General features: G+C 49.2%; 1 protein-coding gene across 1 annotated transcript in view; it reads left to right on the top strand.

Annotated features, from left to right (window-relative positions):
* LARP1 (La ribonucleoprotein 1, translational regulator) overlaps positions 1-21,694 on the top strand; it is a 55,423-nt gene extending 33,729 nt beyond the window's left edge. Inside the window, 16 exon segments of the mRNA XM_025867175.2 lie at positions 163-291; positions 368-405; positions 407-575; positions 675-837; positions 1,736-1,880; positions 4,961-5,135; positions 5,258-5,427; positions 7,254-7,646; positions 8,596-8,719; positions 8,845-9,050; positions 9,500-9,606; positions 10,469-10,620; positions 13,046-13,190; positions 15,958-16,067; positions 16,263-16,390; positions 17,967-21,694. Of these exon segments, the coding sequence (XP_025722960.2) occupies positions 163-291; positions 368-405; positions 407-575; positions 675-837; positions 1,736-1,880; positions 4,961-5,135; positions 5,258-5,427; positions 7,254-7,646; positions 8,596-8,719; positions 8,845-9,050; positions 9,500-9,606; positions 10,469-10,620; positions 13,046-13,190; positions 15,958-16,067; positions 16,263-16,390; positions 17,967-18,176 (2,564 nt within the window). The 3' untranslated portion in view covers positions 18,177-21,694.

Genomic DNA, 21,694 nt, shown 5'->3' with positions numbered 1-21,694 from the left:
ATTTTAGAGGTAAAAGTGAGGTCCAGTGTGGGAGAAGGAATTTGCCCAAGGTCATCAGATTGTGCATCAGACCTGTTGCTCCAGACAGAGGAGTAACGGGTAGGGATGGCTAGGAGGGACCTCTCCTTCAAGCCGTCCTCATATCCCCATGCTGTCCTCCAGGGAACAAACACAAGTGGGTTCCGTTGCAAATAGACATGAAGCCTGAAGTGCCCAGAGAAAAACTGGTTTCGCGCCCTGCTCGCCCACCAGAGCCACGACACACACCTGCCAACCGAGGGGAGATCAAAGGTATGCACCGCCCACTGTGGAGTGCCTGGGCATGGGGGTCACCCTCAAGCGTGACCCAGTGCCCCTCTCCCCATAGGGTCTGAGCCTGCCACCTACGTGCCCGTGCCCATGGCCCCCCCCCACCCCAGCCTGGCAACCAGAGACCAAACCGGAGCCTGCCTGGCACGACCAGGATGAGACATCGAGTGTGAAGAGTGATGGGGCTGGTGGGGCGCGGGCTTCCTTCCGTGGCCGTGGACGGGGGCGTGGTCGCGGCCGGGGACGCGGCCGGGGTGGCACTCGAAGTACGTGAGGCCCCTTTGGGCTCCGGGATGTCCGAGGGAGTGTGGCGGGGGTGGTGGGCAGGGATCTCCCCTCCCTTATGGCACCCATTTCCCCCGTAGCCCATTTTGACTACCAGTTTGGCTACCGAAAGTTTGATGGTGCAGAGGGGCCTCGCACCCCCAAGTACATGAACAACATCACCTACTACTTTGACAATGTCAGCAGCACTGAGCTTTACAGTGTGGACCAGGAGCTGCTCAAAGACTACATCAAGCGGCAGATGTGAGTGGACAGGAGCCTTCTTGGAGAGAAGCGTAGGGGGTGGGGACATGTCAGAGGATGGCTGCTGGGCAGAGTAAGGATGGGCCAGTCCTTCTGGGGCTGTGCTAGCGGCAGCGGCTGCCCCTGGCTGGAGCTAAGAAAGATCACTGCTGCTCATCCTTTAAGAGCTAATTTTTCATAAAGGTAATATTTATTGCAAAAGTAACACCATATTTGCCTTAAGAAAATTAGAAATTATCACCAACGAAAAGGAGAGGGAATGTCCAGAGTCCACGTCCTTCGGCACTTCTCTTTGTAATGCCAGCATGGTCAGAATGCTGGCAAACACCTACGGAGTTCGCCCTGTAGGCGAGGCTCAGTCTTAAGTGCTTACAGGCACTGTCTTATTTCGTCCTGCACTTAATTCCTATGAGCTGGGTCTTACTTATCTCCATTTCGGAGATGAGCAGACAGACCCAGGAACTTGCCCAGAGTCTCAGTTAGTAAACAACAAGGCACAGATTTGAATCCATTTCTGTCTAATGACAAAACCCTAGCTCCTAATCACTTTGATATATTGTCTCAGTCCAGTGGGGGAGCCATACAAGGAAGCATATCGTTTCAGGAGAGTGTCACAGTATTTTAGGAGAAGAGAAAGTCACTGGTAACAGTGGAACTGCGTTTTAAGGGTGGATGAGGGGTTTGCCAGGCATACGGAGAGGCTGAAGGGTGAGGGGAATGGGTCTGATCTGAGGTTAGGGAGCCCTGACAGAATAGCATCTCTTTCCAGCCTTTAATACTGTACGTATGATAGGGTCAGGGTCGGTCAGAGGCTATGTGAGGTGGCGGGGGTGTGCAGGACGAGAAAGGCCGACTCCTAAGTGACACAGCAATCCTCCGTCTTCTCCCCTCCCCCTAGCGAGTACTACTTCAGCGTGGACAATTTAGAGCGAGACTTCTTCCTGCGACGGAAAATGGATGCTGACGGTTTCCTTCCCATCACCCTTATTGCTTCCTTCCACCGAGTGCAGGCCCTTACCACTGACATTTCACTCATCTTTGCGGTAGGTCTCCCTCCCTGGGGCTGGGGTGCAGGGGAAGGAAAGGTCCTTACTTACAGAGCTGGAGTGTGGGCCCTGGCAGAAGACCCTGGAGGAGTCCTCATCTGATGACTTCTGCTAAAGCTTCAAGGCTTGGCCAGCCTCTTTGCCTCCCTCCTTCTCTCCTCTCTCTCCCTCTTACTGTGGAAAATTGCAGACATTTACAGAAGTAGACAGAATGGTATGATGAACACGTTGCCCAGCCTCAGCAGTTACCAACTCATGGCCTGTCTTACTCCATCTATCCCCCATCTGTTTCCTCTTCCAAATTACTTTGCAGAAAACATCAGGTAACCTGACATTTCACCTCTAAAAGATAAATACCTGGTAAAAAAAACATAGTCACCATATCATTATCACATGTAAAAGATACTAACAGTTCTTAATATGTCCAAACCATCCGCTGGAATTCACCGCACTTGTGAAAAAAAAAAAATGTTGTGCTTTATGAGATTCGGGATCCAAAAAAGACCTATGTGTTGTCTTGCTAAGTATCCCCTTCCCCTCTCCTTTTCCTTGCAATTCATTATTTGAATAACCCAGGTTGTATATCTTAGCTAATTTCTCATGGGAGGGACACAGTGCTGTCATCTAATGTGTTCTTCTGTATTCCACATTTTTTGTAAGTTGGTGATCCAGAGGCCTGACCGGATTCAGGTTTGGGGGGTTTTCCTCCCTTTCTTTGCCAAGGCTGCTTTATAGATAATGATATGTTCTCTCAGGTGGCACATAGCGTTTCATTTGTTCTCTCTTGTGATGCAAGCTGCTGTTGATGATCACTGCCTGTTACTTCATTAGGGATTGTGAAATGGTGAAAATCTAATTCTATGGATCTGTCTTCATTTGTTAGCTGGAATACCTCTTTAAGGAGGAACTTTGCTTCATCAGCTATTCAGTTACCAAGAGGTATGGTTTGTGCAGAAAGGGTGGATAAATGCTTGATCTTTCTCTTTGTTAATCAGTTGTCAAAATTATGAGTTGATCCCCAATAACTTTCAAGGGTTTGGGTTTGTTTGGTTGTTTTTTTGTTTTGTTTTGTTTTTTGCTTTAATGTCTTAGTATCATCACCAACCTGTGGATTCCGACATACTGCAGTTGTTTGAACCCATTGCAGTTCATATGCTGAATCCACTTGTCCCATCCGTGGCTAGTGGAACCCTGGTTGATCTGGTACGTTTCCTGCCTCAGATCTGGAATAAGCCATTTTTTTCAAGGAGTTCTAGGTCCTCTCTTCTGGGGAAATGGTATTGATGTACCACATGGTCTGAGTTATAGGGATGTTTGTTACTGCTTTGATTGGTCATTGTTTCTAGAGCCTTTTTTTTTTTTTTTTAATACATCAGGAGATTATACTGATATTTTCTATTAAAGTTTAGGACTACAGGGTCGTTTCTTAACACCAATGATCTTTTATCGCTAATACTCTTTTCTCCTATACCCCAAGTCCTAATTGCTGTTGACCTCAACATAATTACTCATTTCTTTTATTCAAGAGTTTATATACCTTATTCTCGTAATAATACCTCTACTACTACTAAAAACATGTTTTTTTCTACTTATACACTCAAATGACTGTATTTTTAAGTACTTGGAATAATCTTTGTGTAGTTTTGTCCCTAATTTGATGTACATTAGTTTTGTTAGTTTCATTTCGCTCTCAAGTTTTAGGGATTGCTTTTTCCCCTCCAATTTCTAATTTGTTTTGCATTTAGGTAAAACATTTACATGGTTCTAAAGTCAACACGGTATATTCCTAGAAGTCCAATTTAAAATTCTCTCACTTATGCCTTTCTCCTTTTATTCCCCTGTAGGCAACTTGTTTTGAATCCTTCCATTAAAAAAAAAAGCAAATCCCTCTCAGTGTATTTGTATCCTTCCCCTGTGTTAGTTAGATGGCAATATGTGATGCATGCATTTCTTCACCTCTTCCTTTGTTTTCACTTAATACATCTGGGAGCTGACTGCGTGATAGTACTTCGTTCCTACCTAGAGTTGCATATGTACCTTTCCGTATTTTTGCCAGTGTATCTTTGGTGTAGATTTCTAGAAGTGAGAAGACTGCACTACGGGGCAAATTGCAGACTGCTGGGTTCCCTTTCTTCAGTGACTTCTGCCAGCAGTGTAGCGGAGTGCCTCTTGCCCCGGCCTCACCGACAGAGCGTGTTGTCATGTGTTGTGCTGTTGAAGTGTCCCCTTTCCACTAAAAAGATTTTTAAAGACAGCTCGCCTCCCTTCTCCACTCTTCATCCTTTTTCCTAGAGATAAACACCTGTAGCAGTTTTGAATCCTAGAAAAATATGTATGTAGTTTGTATGTTTTTATTTAAAAATTTGAACACTAGGGGCACCTGGGTGGCTCAGTTGTTAAGGGTCTGCCTTCGGCTCAGGTCATCATCCCAGGGTCCTGGGATCGAGCCCCGCGCCGGGCTCCCTGCTCAGTGGGAAGCCTGCTTCTCCCTCTCCCTCCCCTGCTTGTGTTCCCTCCCTCGCTGTGTCTCTCTCTGTCAAATAAATAAATAAAATCTTAAAAAAAAAAAATTCGAACACCAGTGGCGTCTTAGACACATTGACCTAGACCTGCTTTTTTATGGCTCTTTCCACCTCAGCACAGGTGAGGCTATTTTTTAATGTCTGAGTCGTATACCACTGAATGGTAGTGCCATCATTTATTTTAAATTGTCTGTGTGGTGGCAAGTTGAGTAGTTTCCAATTTTCTCCATATTGCAGTGTTGCTGTGAATGGCTTTTTATTCAGATCTTACACATAATGTCATCTGTCTATGGCTGTGTTTCTCTGCGGGCAGATTAATGGATGTAGAGTGGCAAGGTCACAGGGCAGGTGTGTTTTCCATGTTGGTCCCCTCCTACAAGTTTGAACATCTCATCTGTCTGCCAGTTGTGGAAGATGGTGCCAGTTTTCTTACACCCCTGCCAGCACCAGACTCTTACCTGAGCTCGAGGGGCCCAGTCATCTGTCTGCCAGCCTCCAAGACCTCATTCTGTCCAAGTCTTTTCTCTGCATCGTCTCCTTCCTTCTCCCCTGCAGGCCCTAAAGGACAGCAAGGTGGTGGAGATCGTTGATGAGAAAGTGCGCAGGAGGGAGGAGCCGGAGAAATGGCCTCTTCCTGGTCCCCCAATAGTGGATTATTCCCAGACCGATTTCTCCCAGCTTCTCAACTGCCCCGAGTTTGTGCCCCGTCAGCATTACCAGAAGGAAACAGGTAGGTCCTGCTGGCCTGTAGGTGCCTTTGTCTTGTCCTTGCCCCCCAGCCAGCAGGCCTCCTTAGAGCTGGCATCAGGAGGAGGACTGGAAGGTTGAGGACGTCACCTTTCTACCCTTCAGAGTCAGCGCCTGGTTCTCCCCGTGCAGTCACCCCAGTGCCAACCAAAACAGAGGAGGTCAGCAACCTAAAGACGCTGCCCAAGGGCCTCTCTGCCAGCCTGCCCGACTTGGATTCGGAGAACTGGATTGAAGTGAAGAAGAGGCCGCGGCCGTCCCCAGCACGGCCCAAGGTGGGTGCGGCCCGGGGCTCCGAGGGGCTCAGCCCACAGGCCGGCGGGCTCTGGGGTTGTGATGCGAGCTGAGGTCAGCAGGGACTGTGGGAAAGCTCGTGGGCGCCTGTCATTTTCCAGTGAGGATGACCTCTCAGCTCCCGCTGGGTGAGTTCCTGAGTGGCAGTCTTCACAGGAGGATGTCCTGTGGCCCCTGGCAGCAGTGTCCCAGGTTTCTTGGTGTTTGGCTCTTTGTCTTGCCCCATTGAAATCGCTGGGGCTGCCGTAGTGCCTGAGTGTGCCCCCGTTGTCCCCTCTGTAAGCCACTCGGGCCCTGTGGAGAGCGAAGGGAAAGGGAGCAGACACATGGCCTGGATGTAGAGTTAGTCTAGATGAGAACACAGGTCTCCGAGCACTGATGGCTGTTGACCTTGGGAAGCTTGTTTAATATCTCAAGTCTTCAGTGTTCACATCTTCAGATGAAAGAAAGAAGGGCTTAGACTGCTCTAGAAATTGTAAAGCAATATGCCAGTAGTACACGTCGAGTCCACCCCTCAAGAAGTGTTTCCATTTCAAACTAAAACTGGTGCCTCCCTTCCAGGAGCAGATGTGTACTCCCATCTGCCCCATTCCGCATCTCCTCTTGGGAGATCTCTTTGGTCTGGGGCTTGTGAGGAGGCCTCCTAGAGACGACCTTGGACTTTGGGTCTCTGAAAAATCTGTCTTCTTTTCCATTGTGCTGCTGTGACTGCCTCCCTCTTGTTCACACCCCAACTTTCCTCTCTTCTGGCTGTGCTCCTTCCCGGAGTGTCAGGGATCAGGCCAGAGTCATGACGAAAACAGTGCACAGGGACCTTATGAGGTCCAGGCCCACAGACTGTGAAGGTTTGGAAAGCAGACAGGCTTAGCCCCCATTCCAGAATTAGAGCCTTGCTTCCACCTGGCCTATCTCTAGCTTCAAAAGAGAGTAGGTTTGGAGTTTATATGAGAAGCTTTTTGCAAAGCAGGGAATTGACTTTTTGGATATAAATTGTGAGGTGGATAAATGCTTCTGCCCCAAAGTCTCAGATAAATTCATCCTAGCAACACTCTAAAATATTTTCTTTTTGCCAAAAGTACCCTGTTTTCTCTTGTCTCTGGAACATGCTGTTCTTTCTGCCTCGTACACTCTTTGTCCCTGCCTTCATCTGGCCTACTTATGCTCATCCTTCTTCAGTGATTACGTCTCCCAGGAAGCCTTCCCAGGCTGTTCCCACTCCCACCTGTACTTGGTTAAGTGCCTCTCCCTGTGTAGTCCACAAATTTTATTTATAATCTTTACCAACACCACATTGCATTTTGCTGGCTGGTTGTTTGACTTTTCTCCCACAGAACTGTGAGCTGCCTTAAGTTCAAGAATTGTGTCTTCTGTAGGGCATTGTATCAGTGGGCTCTTGCTCACTCATCAAACAGTCGAGCATCTGCTATTGCTAGGTCCTGGTCTAAGTACTAAGGATATGTTGGAAAGCAAGGCAGCCGTGGCCCCTGCCTGATGGAGCTTCCATTTTCTTGGAGAGATTTTGGATAGATGGAATGGATGGATTAACCTGTAGAACTTACGCTGTGTGCCCACCCCCAGGCTAGGTAAATGAGAGCACAGGTGGCTGTGGGGCCTTGTCACCTCATTGTGAATGACTGTGATGTGAGCTGGGAGAGAGGAAACCGAGAGTCCTGGGGGACTGGCTGCAGGGCTGGCAGCTGTGGCTTGCTGGCATGGCCAGGGCCTCCCTCTGGGCGGACAGCTACAGAGGCTGGTCCAAGGACCCCCTGGTGATCTCACCCCCCATCCTTGATCTTGCCCATTTTAGAAGTCAGAGGAGCCCAGGTTCCTCCACACGACCTCTCTGCCTCAGCAGCTGCCTTCTCAGCAGCTGATGTCCAAGGAGCAGGATGAGCAAGAGGAGCTAGATTTCCTGTTTGACGAGGAGATGGAGCAGATGGATGGGCGGAAGAACACCTTCACCGCCTGGTCTGATGAGGACTCTGACTATGAGATTGATGACCGGGATGTGAACAAGATCCTCATTGTCACCCAGACGCCACCTTATATGCGTCGGCACCCTGGGGGGGACCGCACAGGCAACCACACCTCGCGTGCCAAGATGAGCGCTGAGCTGGCCAAGGTCATTAACGATGGGCTCTTCTACTACGAGCAGGACCTGTGGACTGAGAAGTTTGAACCTGAGTATTCCCAGATCAAGGTGAGGCTCAGACAACAGCAGTGGCGGGCGGGGAGCGTGGAGTGTCTGTAACATATGGGAAGGAGGAAGGCTCATCCGCTCTGTGCCCTTGGGCAGAGTCTCAGTATCCTCGTGTGTGAAAAGGGGGTAGTAATTGACACCCAGCTGGGGCATGAAGTGAGGAGAGATGTAGAGACACTTCGTAAGCTCTGTCACCATGAGAGACGATCATTGTGCCGCCTGAACGTCCATGTTTAATGTCCTGACAGTCAGCCACACTGGTGGGGAAGAGAAGAGAGATTGGATTGTTACTTCTCTTCTTAAAAATTTAGGCCTGGGCCGCCTGGGTGGCTCAGTCGTTAAGCGTCTGCCTTTGGCTCAGGTCATGATCCCAGCGTCCTGGGATCGAGCCCTGCATCAGGCTCCCTGCTCCACAGGAAGCCTGCTTCTCCCTCTCCCACTCCCCCTGCTTGTGTTTGCTCTCTGTCAAAAAATAAATAAAATCTTAAAAAAAAAAAAATTCTTAGGCCTATATAAAAGTTTTCAGGAGCTTGTTTTGAGTATGGAAGATAGAGAAAAGACAGGTTTAAAAAAAAAAAATCACTGCTGTCTGGAAACAGTCAAAACTTGTAGGGTTTTAGAGAGTAGCTCTGTGAGGTGAGCCTGTGTAGTAGTAAGCAGCAGGGCGTTTGGTGGAGGTGAGAGACGAGTCGGGTCTGTAGGGAGCTGCTCATCTGTCTTGCTGCAAAGGGGGCTGGGCAGGCGCTCAGTCCTTCTGGGTTGGCACACTCGTGCCCAGGTAACTGGGGCTGGGGAATGGTGTGGGGCAGCTGAGAGCCTGGGGACCAGAATTCCACGTATGTGGACGTGGGAGCTGCCCTCTGCGACTTCCTGCACGTCTTGATTCCTAAACAGGCTGGGGCAGTTTCTTACTAACATTGTCTCCCCACCCATCTTTTATCCTTTGCAGCAAGAAGTCGAGAACTTCAAGAAAGTCAACATGATCAGCCGGGAGCAGTTTGACACACTAACCCCAGAGCCCCCAGTGGATCCCAACCAGGAGGTCCCTCCTGGGCCACCCCGCTTCCAACAAGGTGAGAGAGAGGTGACACCTGGGACCCCAGCCTGGGTGGGCAAATACAGCCCTCTGACAGGGGGCCTCCCAGGTACAGACGGTCACAGGCCTACCCCTGCTCACTGGCCCACTCTCCCTCTGCAGTCCCCACTGATGCCCTGGCCAACAAATTGTTTGGTGCTCCTGAGCCCTCCACCATCGCCCGTTCTCTACCAACCACTGTCCCAGAGTCGCCAAACTACCGCAATACCAGGACCCCCCGCACTCCCCGGACACCGCAGCTCAAAGACTCGAGTCAGACATCACGGTTTTACCCAGTAGTGAAAGAAGGACGGACGCTAGATGCCAAGGTGAGGCGCTCCTGCTGGGGGGCTAAGAGTCTTGGGCTCACTTAACTACGTTCCAGTGCTTTGCTGCTTTCCCTTGCCTAAGCCAAGAGACGGCCAAATCCCAGACCTGCTCTGTGTTCTTAGGCTGGTGGGCCCACCCGGGATCGAGTGGCCACATCTGAGAGAGGGACTGGGTGTGGAGGTGGTGGCCCCATGTCGTCATGATAAGGCCCAAGGAGGATTGACCACATGTGGATCCTTGGGCTCCCAAGCCTCGATTTCCTCACCTGTGAGATCGGCATACCATTTCCTGGCTCAGAGCTGTGAACCTCATGTGTGAGAGGCTAGATATGAAAATGCTTTGTAAATTGTGAATAACTCACACACATGAGGGGATCTTAGTCCTATAAATGCTTGGTGTTCCTCAGAGTTCTGTGAGTTAATAGCAAATTCTGGACTGACCTTTGCAGATGCCTCGGAAAAGGAAGACAAGACACAGCTCAAACCCGCCCCTGGAGAGTCACGTGGGCTGGGTGATGGATTCCCGCGAGCACAGGCCCCGGACGGCTTCCATCAGGTGCCAGCATGGGGGAGAGGAGAGATGAGGCTGACGGCAGGGTGGGTGGGAAAGCCAGGCAGTTGACGGGACCAAGAAGGAACCTCTTTGGTCTCTAAATTAAAGAAAGGGACCCTTATTAACCTAAATCCAAAAATCTGGAGACGTCTAGAAAAGGTAATCCAGGGCCTGGGAAGGTTTTCCCAAAGAAGTGGTGTCACAGCCACCTGGGACCAGATTCTCTCAGAGAGAAGAATATCTGTGAATTGATTTCAGGGGTGATATGTGCTGCCTGCCTCAGGATAGCCAGGTCATTAAATAAAAATAAAGATTCCTGGGCCCCATCCTAGATCCACTGACTCAGCTTCTTGGGGGTAGGGTTCAGGTCCTCCCCCCCCCCCCCCCCCCCGCCCCTGAAAATTGCCCCGGTGTTCCCTGTTCAAGAGCAACATTTGGGAGCCCCTGTCCTGTGCACTCTCCTCCCTGCAGAGATGGTGCAGACGGAGACTAGGCATGGTTAAAGGAAAACACAGATGGACTACCCCATAATAGCTCATCAAAGAAAGTTAAAGGTGAACTTGGGATAAATAAATGCTTCTAAAGCTCGGATTTGGGCATTGTGCCGATCTGGGATGTAAAACAGTCCATGACCCAGGTCAAGTTTCCCAGTCTCTGAGCCTCAGTGGCTGCTTTGTAAAACCCACCAAAGGTCAACTCGAGTGATTCGGGCTGAAGGATGTAAGTTGGCCTTCCACAGTACTTAGGGCTCTTTGTTGCCCTTTGAGAGGCTCAAGCTTGGCTAATGGAACAGAGGGGCCCCTCCTCACCTGATGGCCAGCCGCTCCAGGGAACCTGGTGACACTGTCTCTCTCCTGGCCTCTAGCTCCAGCCCCTCAGAAGGGACACCTGCAGTTGGCAGCTATGGCTGTACCCCTCAGTCTCTGCCCAAGTTCCAGCATCCTTCCCACGAGCTGCTCAAGGAAAATGGCTTCACACAACACGTCTACCACAAGTACCGTAGGCGCTGCCTTAATGGTAAGAAGCACAGGGGCAGAGGGCCCTAGCCTTTGGGGCCACTACTTAAGTCCAGAATTTAAGTGCTGGTGGAGCAGGTGATTCTGCTTTCTCTGACCTTAGAGCAAGAAGGATTGCAGTTAGACTTGGGCCAGGTAGTTTTGGGATATAGGAGGCTAAAAGAATCTGATACTGAGAACATTTCTGTTCTTTGATCCTTCTCTGTTGATAATAAAAAATATCAAAAGTTTATCTATTTCTGGCATGACTGCTAAGTCAACTATTGTCCACTGTGATCCACTGTTGATCATAAAAGGGTGTGCATGGGGTGGCATAGATTCTCTAGAGCAGGGGTGGCTTAACCATGGCCTGTGGACCAAATCCAGCTAGCTGCCTATTTTTGTACAGCCCCTGAGCTAGGAACAATTTTTACATTTTTAAGGGGTTATGAAGGAAAAAGAGAGGAACTTATGACCGAGACCACATGAAGCCTGTAAAGCCTAAAATATTTACTCTGGTCTTTGATAGGAAAAAGTTTGCTGACCCCTGCTCTTAGAAGACAGTGTAAGGAAAGAATCTCTAAGATATTCCCATGTGTTTCCTTTTATCACAAAATGAGATGTCTCTTAACTGTAGGATTCTGTCAGGTTGGCTGTAAAGATGCTCAGAAGCAGCCTTAGTGCTCCCCTGTAGTTCTCGCTAACTGCCGCACCCCTTTTCAGTTAGCAGCACAGGGCTGCTAAATGCTCACTCATCTGCCTTACTCCGTGTGCTTGTGTGTGGTGACTGCATTATGGAGCTAGAACTCATACTCCACAGTTGACCCATTTAAAGTGTATGGTGCAGTGGCTTTCAGTATATTCCAGAGTTGTGTGTCTATCCCCAGAATTGATGTTAGAACATTTTCATCACCACCGGAAGAAACCCTGTGCCCCTTACAGGTCACTTCCTAACTCCATCGCTGCAGCTCCTCCCAGGCCTGCACAACCTCCAGTCTGGGTGGACTTAACGGTTCTGGGCTTTTCTTGGCAATACAGTCATCTGATCAGCAGTCCTTTGTGACTGGCTGCTTCTTGAGCATGCAGTTCTCACACTTCATCTCCGTTGTAGCGTGGCGCCGGTGCTTCATTCCTCTCCTTGGCCCTGGTGGCACTCCAGCAGAGGGAGGATACGTCGCGTCATGTCTGTCTGTCCGTCACTCATGGGCCTTTGGATTTCCACGTTCCGTTTATGATGAATAATGCCGCTATGAACATGTCCATTTTTTGTGGATGTAGGTTTTCATTTGCAGGGTCATGTGGTAACTCTTGTGTTTAACCTTTGGGGGAATTGTGAGACTTCTCCAAAGCGGGGCCACCATTTGTTGTTCCTGACAAAGTATGAGGCTTCTGAGGGCTCCCTGTCCTCCCAACACTTGTTGTCTATCTTTCTGATGATCGCTGTCCTAATAGGTGTGAGGTAGATAGGTGATACCTCCTCGTGGTTTCCGTTTGCGTTTCCCCAATAGCTGTTCATGTTGAACATTTTTTTCATGTGCTTATTGGCCATTTGTATATCTTTGGAGAAATGTCCATTCAGATCCTTTGCCTACTTTTTTAACTAGATTATTTGTCTTTATTATTAAATTATAAGAGTTCTTTATATATTCTAGGTACAAGTCCCTTAACAGATTTCATGATTTGCAAATACTTTTTCCCCACTCTGGGTTGTTTTCTCACTTTGTTGATATTGTCCTTTGAAGCACAGAGGTTTTTAGTTTTTTATTTTATTAATTTTTTTAAGATCTTATTTATTTATTTGACAGAGATAGAGAACACAGTAGGCAGAGCGGCAGGCAGAGGCAGAGGGAGAAGCAGACGCCCCGCTGAGCGGGGAGCCTGATGCGGGACTCGATCCCAGGACCCTGGGACCATGACCGGAGCCCAAGGCAGATGCTTAACCGACTGAACCACCCAGGCGCCCCTAGGTTTTTTAATGATACTAAATATATCTCTTCTTTTGTTGTTTGTGCTTTGGTGTTGTGTATTTTTAATGTTACCATTTTGTAATTGTTAATATTGTAGGACTCTGAAAATAACGATTGGTGATGGATAATGAATATAAGTTGTTGGATTGCCAAATTATTTGTTCATGCTTTTCCTTGTTCTAACTACGCTTGTGAGCAGGAGTATTTGAGGTGAACAGCTAGACCACGGTGACCTGGTTTAGAAGCTGATGCCACCTGCTTGTGTTGAGGTCAGGTCCAGTGTCCAGCAGCAGGGCCTGACATAGGATAGTGCTCAGTAACTGTCTCTTCAAAGACCAAAAGGACAGGGGATGAGCAAAGGAATTGGGAGGGGAGGGGGTATAGGAGAAAGGACCAAAGTCCTTGATCCCAAGAACATTTGTCCCCTGAATCACAGGCAGTGTGACCCTGATCCGTCTTTCCTCCTTCCTCCCCCATCAGAGCGGAAACGCTTGGGCATTGGCCAGTCTCAGGAGATGAACACTCTCTTCCGCTTCTGGTCCTTCTTCCTCCGAGATCACTTCAACAAGAAGATGTATGAGGAGTTTAAGCAGCTGGCTCTGGAGGATGCCAAAGAAGGCTACAGGTGAGCGGCATGGGGGGGGGGGCGGGGGGGGGGGGGGTTGGGGTCTGGCTGGTGCTTGCAGGGGCTTGAGGAGTCCCTGGTGGGTCCGCCTCCAGAAGTGTAACCAAAAATCTCTGTGTGTATCCCAAATATACTTTATAAAAAGATGATGATTTTTGAATGAGTAATAATGTTCACATGGTTCAAAATGCAAAGAGGTCAAAGGTTATATCATGAGAAGTCTCCTCATCCCTGTTCACCTGCCTCCAGTTCCTTTCCCCACAGATAGCAAGCATGGTCAGAAACCTGAGGCCTTACCTAAAAATACTTCACTTGTGTAAGCAAGGATATCCCTGTAGTCTCCCACTAGGCCCCTGTTGTTTACACAGAGGATAGCCTCTATTAGATACTATTTTGCACCTTTTTTAATACTGTATTTTTTTTAAGATTTTATTATTTCTTTGTTTGTTTATTTATTTATTTATCAGAGAGAGAGAGCACAAGCAGAGGGGAGCAGCAGGCAGAGAGAGAAGCAGGCTCCCCGCTGAGCAGGGAGCCCGATGTGGGGTTCGATCCCAGGACCCTGGGACCATGACCTGAGCCGAAGGCAGACACTTAATGACTGAGCCACCCAGGTGTCCCTAATACTGTATTTTAGAGATCATTTTGTATCCATACGTAAATAACTTTCTTGTTCCTTTTTATAGCCTGTACAGTCTTACCCTGTATGGATGTACCATAGCTTATTTAACCAGTCTCCTGTTAATAGATATTTTGGTTATTTTCAGCATTTTGCTATTAAAAAACAAATGCCTGGGGTGCCTGGGTGGCTCAGTGGGTTAAGTGTCTGCCTTTGGCTCAGGTCATGATCCCGGGGTCCTGGGATCAAGCCACTCATCGGGCTCCCTGCTCGGCGGGGACCCTGCTTCTCCCTCTGCCTGCTGCTCCCCACTGCTTGTGCTCTCTCTCTCTGACAAATAAATAAATAAAATATTAAAAACAAAAACAAATACCTTTAGAAGACACCTTTCTTCCCCCCAAGCAAAAGGTTTTCTCTATAAGTGATTTGAAAAGTACAGAAATGTTTAAAGAAGCCGGAGGGAAACACGCTTCAATCCAGAGATAACCAGTGTTAATGTCCTGCCATATTTAATGCATTTAGATCATCACATGAATGCCATTTTGTGTCTTACTCATCATGTATAAGCATGAGCATTTTTCGTGTTGTTAAAATATTTAACTTTTTTGCCTTCTTATAGAAACTTATACATGCTTTTTGCTGGAAGTTTAGAAAATATAGATAAGATCATTTGAAAATCCCAACTCCCAGAGATAACCAGTGTTAATATATTTAAGTATGTACCCTTCCAGACTTTGCATGCATGTGTGGATGTGAAAATTGCATATTTGTTTATAAAATGGGCTCATTCTCCCATAACATTTTGCAACATATCTTTTCCACTTGATAATCTATCATAAGTATCTCTCAGTATCCCTCATTGTATATTTACATTATAATTTTTTTGAAAGATTTATTTATTTGAGAGGAAGCGAGCGAGTGAGCAAGCATGCACACGCGTGGTGGGGAGGGGCAGAGGGAGAGGGAGAGAGAAACTCCCAAGCCGACTATGCTCATTGTGGAGCCCAACATGGGGCTTGATCCCATAACCCTAAGATCACTACCTGGGCTGAAACCAGAAGTTGGACACTCAACCGACTGTGCCACCTGGGTGTCCCTACGTTGTAATTCCTAATAGCTTATATTCTGTTGTACAGATTTACCATGATTTTTCTTAACTACTTCTCTAAGACATTTAAATTTTGTTTAATAATGTTATGAACAATTTTGTACATCTGTAAAATATAAAAATGTATTTTGGGTCATTTTCTTGGCATATGTTCCTAGAAGTAAATTTTTTTTTTTTTTTTTTTTTTAGATTTTATTTATTTATTTGAGAGAGAGCAAGCACAAGTGCAGGGGGAGGGGCAGAGAGAGAGGGAGAAGCAGACTCCCCGCCACCGAGAAGGAACCCCAGTGCGGGGCTCGATCCCAGGACCCCAAGATCACGACCTGAGCCGAAGGCTTAGGTGCTTAACCGACTGAGCCACCCAGGTGCCCCAGAAGTAAAATTTCTGAAGTCAGATAGCAGACCTACTAATTGACATGGTCATATGACTTTGTAGAGAGCTCATCCCAAGGATTGGCAAACTTTCTGTAAAGGGACAGATGAGAAATATTTTAGGCTTTGCAGGACATGGGGTGGGGGGGGGTCTCTGTCACAACTACTCGGCTCTGCTCTTCTAGCACAAAGCAGCCAGTGACTTCAGGAACAAATGAGTGTGGGCAGGGGGCCCTTGTTCATTTGGCTGGAGTTTGCTGACCCCTGGCAAATCATAAACTGCTAGACCCCACTTAGACTAGCATTAAATGTTAGCCTTCTTAAAGATTAGTTACCATTTTCTTTTTTTTTTTTTTTAAGATTTTATTTATTTATTTGAGAGAGAGAGAATGAGACAGAGAGAGCAGGAGGGGGGGAGGGTCAGAGGGAGAAGCACACTCCCCGCTGAGCGGGGAGCCGGACGCGGGACTCGATCCCGGGACTCCAGGATCATGACCTGAGCCGAGGGCAGTCACTTAACCAACTGAGCCACCCAGGCGCCCTAGTTACCATTTTCTTGATAATCCATCTGCTTAAACGGTTTCCTAGTTCACTGATGATGCAGGTGCGTTTTCTTGTTTTACAAATAAAGAAACTGTGACCCAATTTCACTGGCTTGTGTTCCACAGATATGGTTTGGAGTGCCTTTTTCGATACTACAGTTATGGCCTGGAAAAGAAGTTCCGGCTGGACATCTTCAAGGATTTTCAGGAGGAAACGGTGAAGGACTATGAAGCTGGTGAGAGCTGAGTTGGAGCTCTGCAGGGCCTGGTCATCCAGGTCTTCTTTCCCTTCTCCCTGCCCAGGTCAACCCGGGTCTGCCTGTGTATCAGTCTCATCCCACCTCCTGCTCCCCTGAGCCTCTATTCTCAACTCCTCACCAGTCCGGCTTCTCTCTGACCTTCTCTCTACCTCTGCCTCTTCTTTCCTGTAGGCCAACTCTATGGACTGGAGAAGTTCTGGGCCTTCTTGAAATATTCCAAAGCCAAAAATTTGGACATTGACCCCAAACTTCAAGAATACCTCGGCAAATTCCGACGTCTCGAAGACTTCCGAGTGGATGTGAGTGAAAGTCTCTCCTCTTTCTCACCCCTCTCCTGGACGGAAAACTGGACCAGCCATCAGGATACCTGGTTCTGGTCCCAGCTGTGCCACTAGCCTAGGGACCCTTTCCCCCCATCGGTCCTTAGTGTCTTCACCTGTAAAATAGAGGATGAGAAGGTGGACACTGACAGCTGATCGGAGGGGGTTGTATGGTTGCCCCTGCCTCCTTCCCATGGTCCTGTAGCTAGCTGAGTATCATAATGGTCTCTCCCTTTTGTCTCCTACCCCTCCTTGCTGGTGAGCCCCAGTCAGCCATTACTAGTTGACTGGGATGAGTACCCAGGTAAATTGGGTTTTTTCTCTCTTTCCTTGCTTTTTCTGGAAGAGGCCAGTTCCAACCATAGAAGTTTGTAAGTTATGTTTAACACCCCACCATCGCCACCACCAGCCCTATCTTCTTGTAACAGTGACTCCATGGTGCCACCCAGTGGTGGGTCAGGGTTATTGCTACTGGGCACATCCAGGGAAGCAGTAGAGTGATGGATGTCTCTGTGTTTTAAGTGCTTCAGGGACTCCAGAGATAAGTGAGACTTTCTTTCTCTCAGGGGGTTTGTCATGTAGTAGAGCTGTGCTGGTCATCTTATTCCCTTGAAACCTTTTAGCAAAAAGACAAATATAAGTAAATAGCAGTAAGAGTCCTTACATGTATTAAAAAATTGCCATTGAGTGATTCCTGTGTGCCAGGCACTGTGCTAGGCACTTTATATTGAACTCCTTGAAGCTTTACAGTGTGGTGAGGAGGCAGGGTTTATTGTTGCTTTTGCTGTACCGGTGGGTAAATGGAAGCCCACAGCCGCCCAGTGAGATGGTGGCAGTGCTGCTCAGCCCTCCCAGGATAAAAAGATGAATCTGTTTTCTTCCATCCTTAAGCACCTCATTGCTTGGGGGTTGGAGGGGGGGGGACACATGTACAGAGAAGCCTTGTAGCAGGAAGACCTGTGGAGGGTGGGACAAGAAGGGCTGAGCTCTGGCCCCCAGAAAGGGAAGGAAATGTCCTCGAGGTCACTGGACCTTTGGTAGCCGTGAGGCCAGACTGGATCATGGTCTGACTCTTAGGTCAGTGTCCTCTTTAGGGCTTAGAAGGAGATGAGGCAGTCCCCTGGAGCATCTGGGCCCTCTGAGTGGAGATGTCTCAGCATATTGCATGCCACAGGCCATGCATCATCCCTTCTCAGAAAGGGAGCAGAGACTTGTGTGGGTGAGGGCCTGGGCTTCAGGGGTAGATGGGTCGAGTCCACGTTTTGTTGGCACCGGTTATAAGATGTGGGACCTTGGGCAAATTATTTCTTTGTGCTTTACTTTTGGGATGATCGTGTCTCCATCAAAGGGCGGTGCAGAGCCCCACGAGTGAATGTGCGGAAAACAGCGTGGGGCTGGGCATCTTGGCACAGAGATGTGCTTCATAAAACTGGTAATTAGTTTTTAAGGTTATACCTGTTATCTACATTTGGAGGTAAGAAGTCTCCAGAGAGCCCTGGCAAGGAAGGGGGTGTGGGTAGTGGCCCCTAATCACCTGTGACTCCCTCTGTTACAGCCCCCCATGGGTGAGGAGGGCAACCACAAGCGACATCCAGTGGCAGCAGGAGGTGGCGGCGGTGAGGGCAGGAGGCGGTGCCCCTCCCAGTCTTCCAGCAGGCCCGCCACCGTGATCAGCCAACCTCCCACACCACCCGCTGGCCAGCCCGTCCGGGAAGATGCCAAATGGACAAGCCAGCACTCGGACACACAGACTTTGGGAAAGTGAAAAGCCTGTTAGCCCTGGGGTTTTTGGGGGGGGGGGGGGGGGGGGGGGGCGAAAGTCCATGGGGGTGCCCAGTCCCAGGAGAGGGGACAGAGAAGGGACAGGCCTAGAGTCATTAGAATGGGCCTTCGTGCTGAGTAGCAACATGTACACCATTTGGGCTATCAGAGGTACCCCTGGGCAGGAGCCTCCACACATCCCCTTCCCCCTCCTCTCTCCATGACTCTTCTTCACATCCTAGCTTCTTCTAAGGGGGGGAGGGAAAGGGGGAGATTTTTTTTATATATATATATATATATATATATCAAGTTTTAAATTATTGATAGTTCGTCTGGATTACCAAAATCACTCTGTAGCCCTGCCCGCGGCTGGTAGGCCGCCACCCTGGTTCCCACCCACAGCCTCCTCCTGCTCCCCCTCAAGCCAACTATGCAGCCCACAAGAAGGCCCTGTGGGCCCCATTGCCCAGCACAGTCCCATGGAAGGCTCTGGCAGCGTCCCTGGGCCCCACGAGCACCAGCCCCCTGATCATCTGGGGCTTGCCATCACCATGTTCTCCCCCTGCTGTCCCCACCATGCCCTTCTGCCATCTTCTGGGAGAAGGAAACCAAAGGATCTAGAAGTGGGGGCGGGGGAAGGTTTCATCCTCTCCCCACCCCCCTCTCCCCATACCCCTTACTCCCCAGCCCAGAGAGACGCTGCTCATACCAGAAAAGACTATTGAAAGATGATTTATTTTATTTTTCTCTGACCTTTCCATCCTTGGAAGAAAAAAAAAAAAAAAAGACAAAATCGACCATAAAAGACCAAAAAAATAAATCAGAAAACCCCCACCTAATCCACAGAAAGTGATGTCTTTCCCCTACCCTTGGATTTTGTTTTTTGTTTTGTTTTGTTCTTGGAAATAATATTTTTTTAAAAGTTGCCTTATTGTGGAGCGGGAATCTGAAATACCCAAATGCCTGTTTTCCTCGGCGGAGTCACCTCGAAGAGCTCACACCTTCTCTGGACGTGCCTGGGCTGGCTTGGCTAGAATCTTTCTCTGGACTGAGTTGCATGTACAGTGCCTCCTGCCTGTAGGCAAGAGAGTTGGGGGCGGCTCCGATCAGAGCCGTGCCCGAAATACCCCTGCTGTTGCATCGTTGGAAGCTGACGTCCTGTGTCTGTACTCTGCTGCCACTGTCGTGTCCTCGCTCTGCTTGCTGTTGCTTCGTGACAGGCCCAGTCCTGCCATGACACCCTTCATCCTACCCTTGGAACCCCAAGGCCAGGTTGGCTTCAAACTGTCGAAGAAGAGCATTGGCCTGGACCTGGGACACACTTGGCCTCAGCTTGACCGTCTCCCCCACCTCCAAGGGGAAAGGCGAACACCTGGCAGCTGAGGCTTGGAAATGTGTTGCCCTGAAAGATCTGAGACCTCAAGGAGGCTTTGTCTCCGAACAGGTGGAGAAGGATGCCATTCTCCTCCCTCGGGTCTGGTGGGGTCTCCCCATCGTGCATCCCCCCTCTGCAAGCCATCTCTGCCCACCCTCCAATTGACCCTGCCTGGGAACGAGGGATGAGGAGGATTTGGGGGCTGGGGGGAATCCTGCCAGTTGGAGAAGCCCCGCGGCAGGAAGGTATATGTGGACATAGAGTATACCTGACTTCTCTTCTCCAGCCACTGACTGCTTGGGTTGGGCTGTGAGTGGTAATGGAATGGCTGGAGTTCTCCTGGCTTCCGAAGCTGGGGAGGGTGACGAAGGACTGACCCACACAGGTTGAGCTGTGTGCCGGGTGCGGGCGTGGCGACACGTTCACCGCTGGTGGGGGCCGGGCAGCACAGAGAAGGTGTTGGCGGTGTCGCCGCATCGCTGACACTTCTCAGCCCTCCTTTTTTAACCGCTTCCTCGGGGGGGGGCCCAAAGACCGGGAGCGCTAGACAGTATCCCAGGCTGGCACGGGCCTGCCCTCTGCTTTCGGCCTGTGTCCTTCCCCACCTCTGCCCTCCCGGTGGTTCGTATGTGGGAAGCCCACCTCAGTTCCTGTGACCCGCTTGTCTCGGAAGTCAAGGATGAGTGTCTGGTCTCTGCTCTGAAAGTAGGATCCGGGCCTTTCCCTGCTGTCTGGTACCTGCCCCACGTTGTACCAGACACCGGACTCCTGTGCCCCCTCTTCCTTCTCTTTTTACCCCCCTTCTTTCCTTCGGATCGCTCAGCCCTGTACTGTATCCAGCACCATAGAACCTCACTGTTTGTCCTCTGCTGGGTTTGGGGGCACAAGGAAGCCTTGGGGGTGTGCAGAAAGGCTTTTCTCACCTAGAGTTTACTCCCAGGCCAGGGGGCTGCCATCCCCTCCCTGATCCTCCCACAGACACCCTAGAGAGAGGAAGCCCCTTCGGGGTGGGGAGGTGAGGACTTCATCTCAACGCAGGCTGAGGAGGGGGGGAGGGGGCTTTTATTTTTTTCCTTTTTTTGTAACATGTTAGGAGTTAATGTTGCAAAGAGTAGTTTACATCTTCACTTTCTGAAGACACTTGAATTTAGGACCGACGTATCTGTGACAGGCATGCCAGGAGCGGCCAGAGCCATTGGGGCTTGCCGCTTCTCACCCACCACTCTCCCGTGGGGGTCCAAGACCTGAGACACAAAGCAGCAGCCTGCCCAAACCCTTCTCATCCTGTACCCTTCCATGACTGGTCCACTCCAATACGACCTCTGGGCGTCAAACATCACAAGGTCTGTGTGCCTCAGCCCTGCTAAGGGGCAGGTTTCTCTCGCCCTCTTCTGAACCTGGGAGCAAATGCACTACCCGTAGAGAGTGGCTGCCTGGCCCTGCCCCAGCCTGGATCCCCGGGGCTCGGGTCCAGGTGCTGAGACCCCATGTCAAAGTTGTTAACGTTTTTGTTTTGTTCCATTGTAGCTCTTCTTTTTTTTCCCCCTTTCCTGATGATTGATTTTACAAAAGAAAGTAAGCTGCTCAGAAGGCCCTGGAAGTGGGGAGGAGGGGCAAGGAAGATGACTAGACTAGATGAGGGGCAAGGGTGGGTGGGGGTGGGTTTTGGTTTTGGTTTTGGTTTTGGTTTTTGCCCAAAAGCCTGGGTACAGCGGTCTGGATCATCTGGTGCCCTCATGAGTGGGACCCGAAGTATGTCCTGTGTGAAAGGGTCCCTGGATTTGCCCCAGCCCCCACGCTCTCCTTCAGCCATGTTGATGGCAGAGGCAGAGAAGATCAGAACTTATAGCCCATTTCTCACTGGAGAGGAAAACTTGTCATCTGGCTTTGCGGAGAAGGTTCCACCTTATGCTCATAGTACATTATCTTTACCATGTGCTAGGATATCACATTTAAAAGGACAAAATGTAAAATACTTGAATGAGCTTGTATTATAACATTAATATTATTGAGAGTATCTGCTTTCCAGGCTGAAGTGATTCATTCATTATTCTAGTCCTGCTTTAGTCCTTTGTAATTTGTGGTAATTATGCTTTTCTTTTTAATACAAAAAAAATGTATAAAAATAAAAACTTGAAAAGGCAAAA

This window comes from Callorhinus ursinus, unplaced genomic scaffold (genome assembly GCF_003265705.2).
Source record: "Callorhinus ursinus isolate GAN/ISIS: 27379988/994484 unplaced genomic scaffold, GSC_fseal_2.0 scaffold3, whole genome shotgun sequence".
Taxonomy (NCBI): domain Eukaryota; kingdom Metazoa; phylum Chordata; class Mammalia; order Carnivora; family Otariidae; genus Callorhinus; species Callorhinus ursinus.
This window is presented reverse-complemented; position numbering and strand designations above follow the sequence as displayed.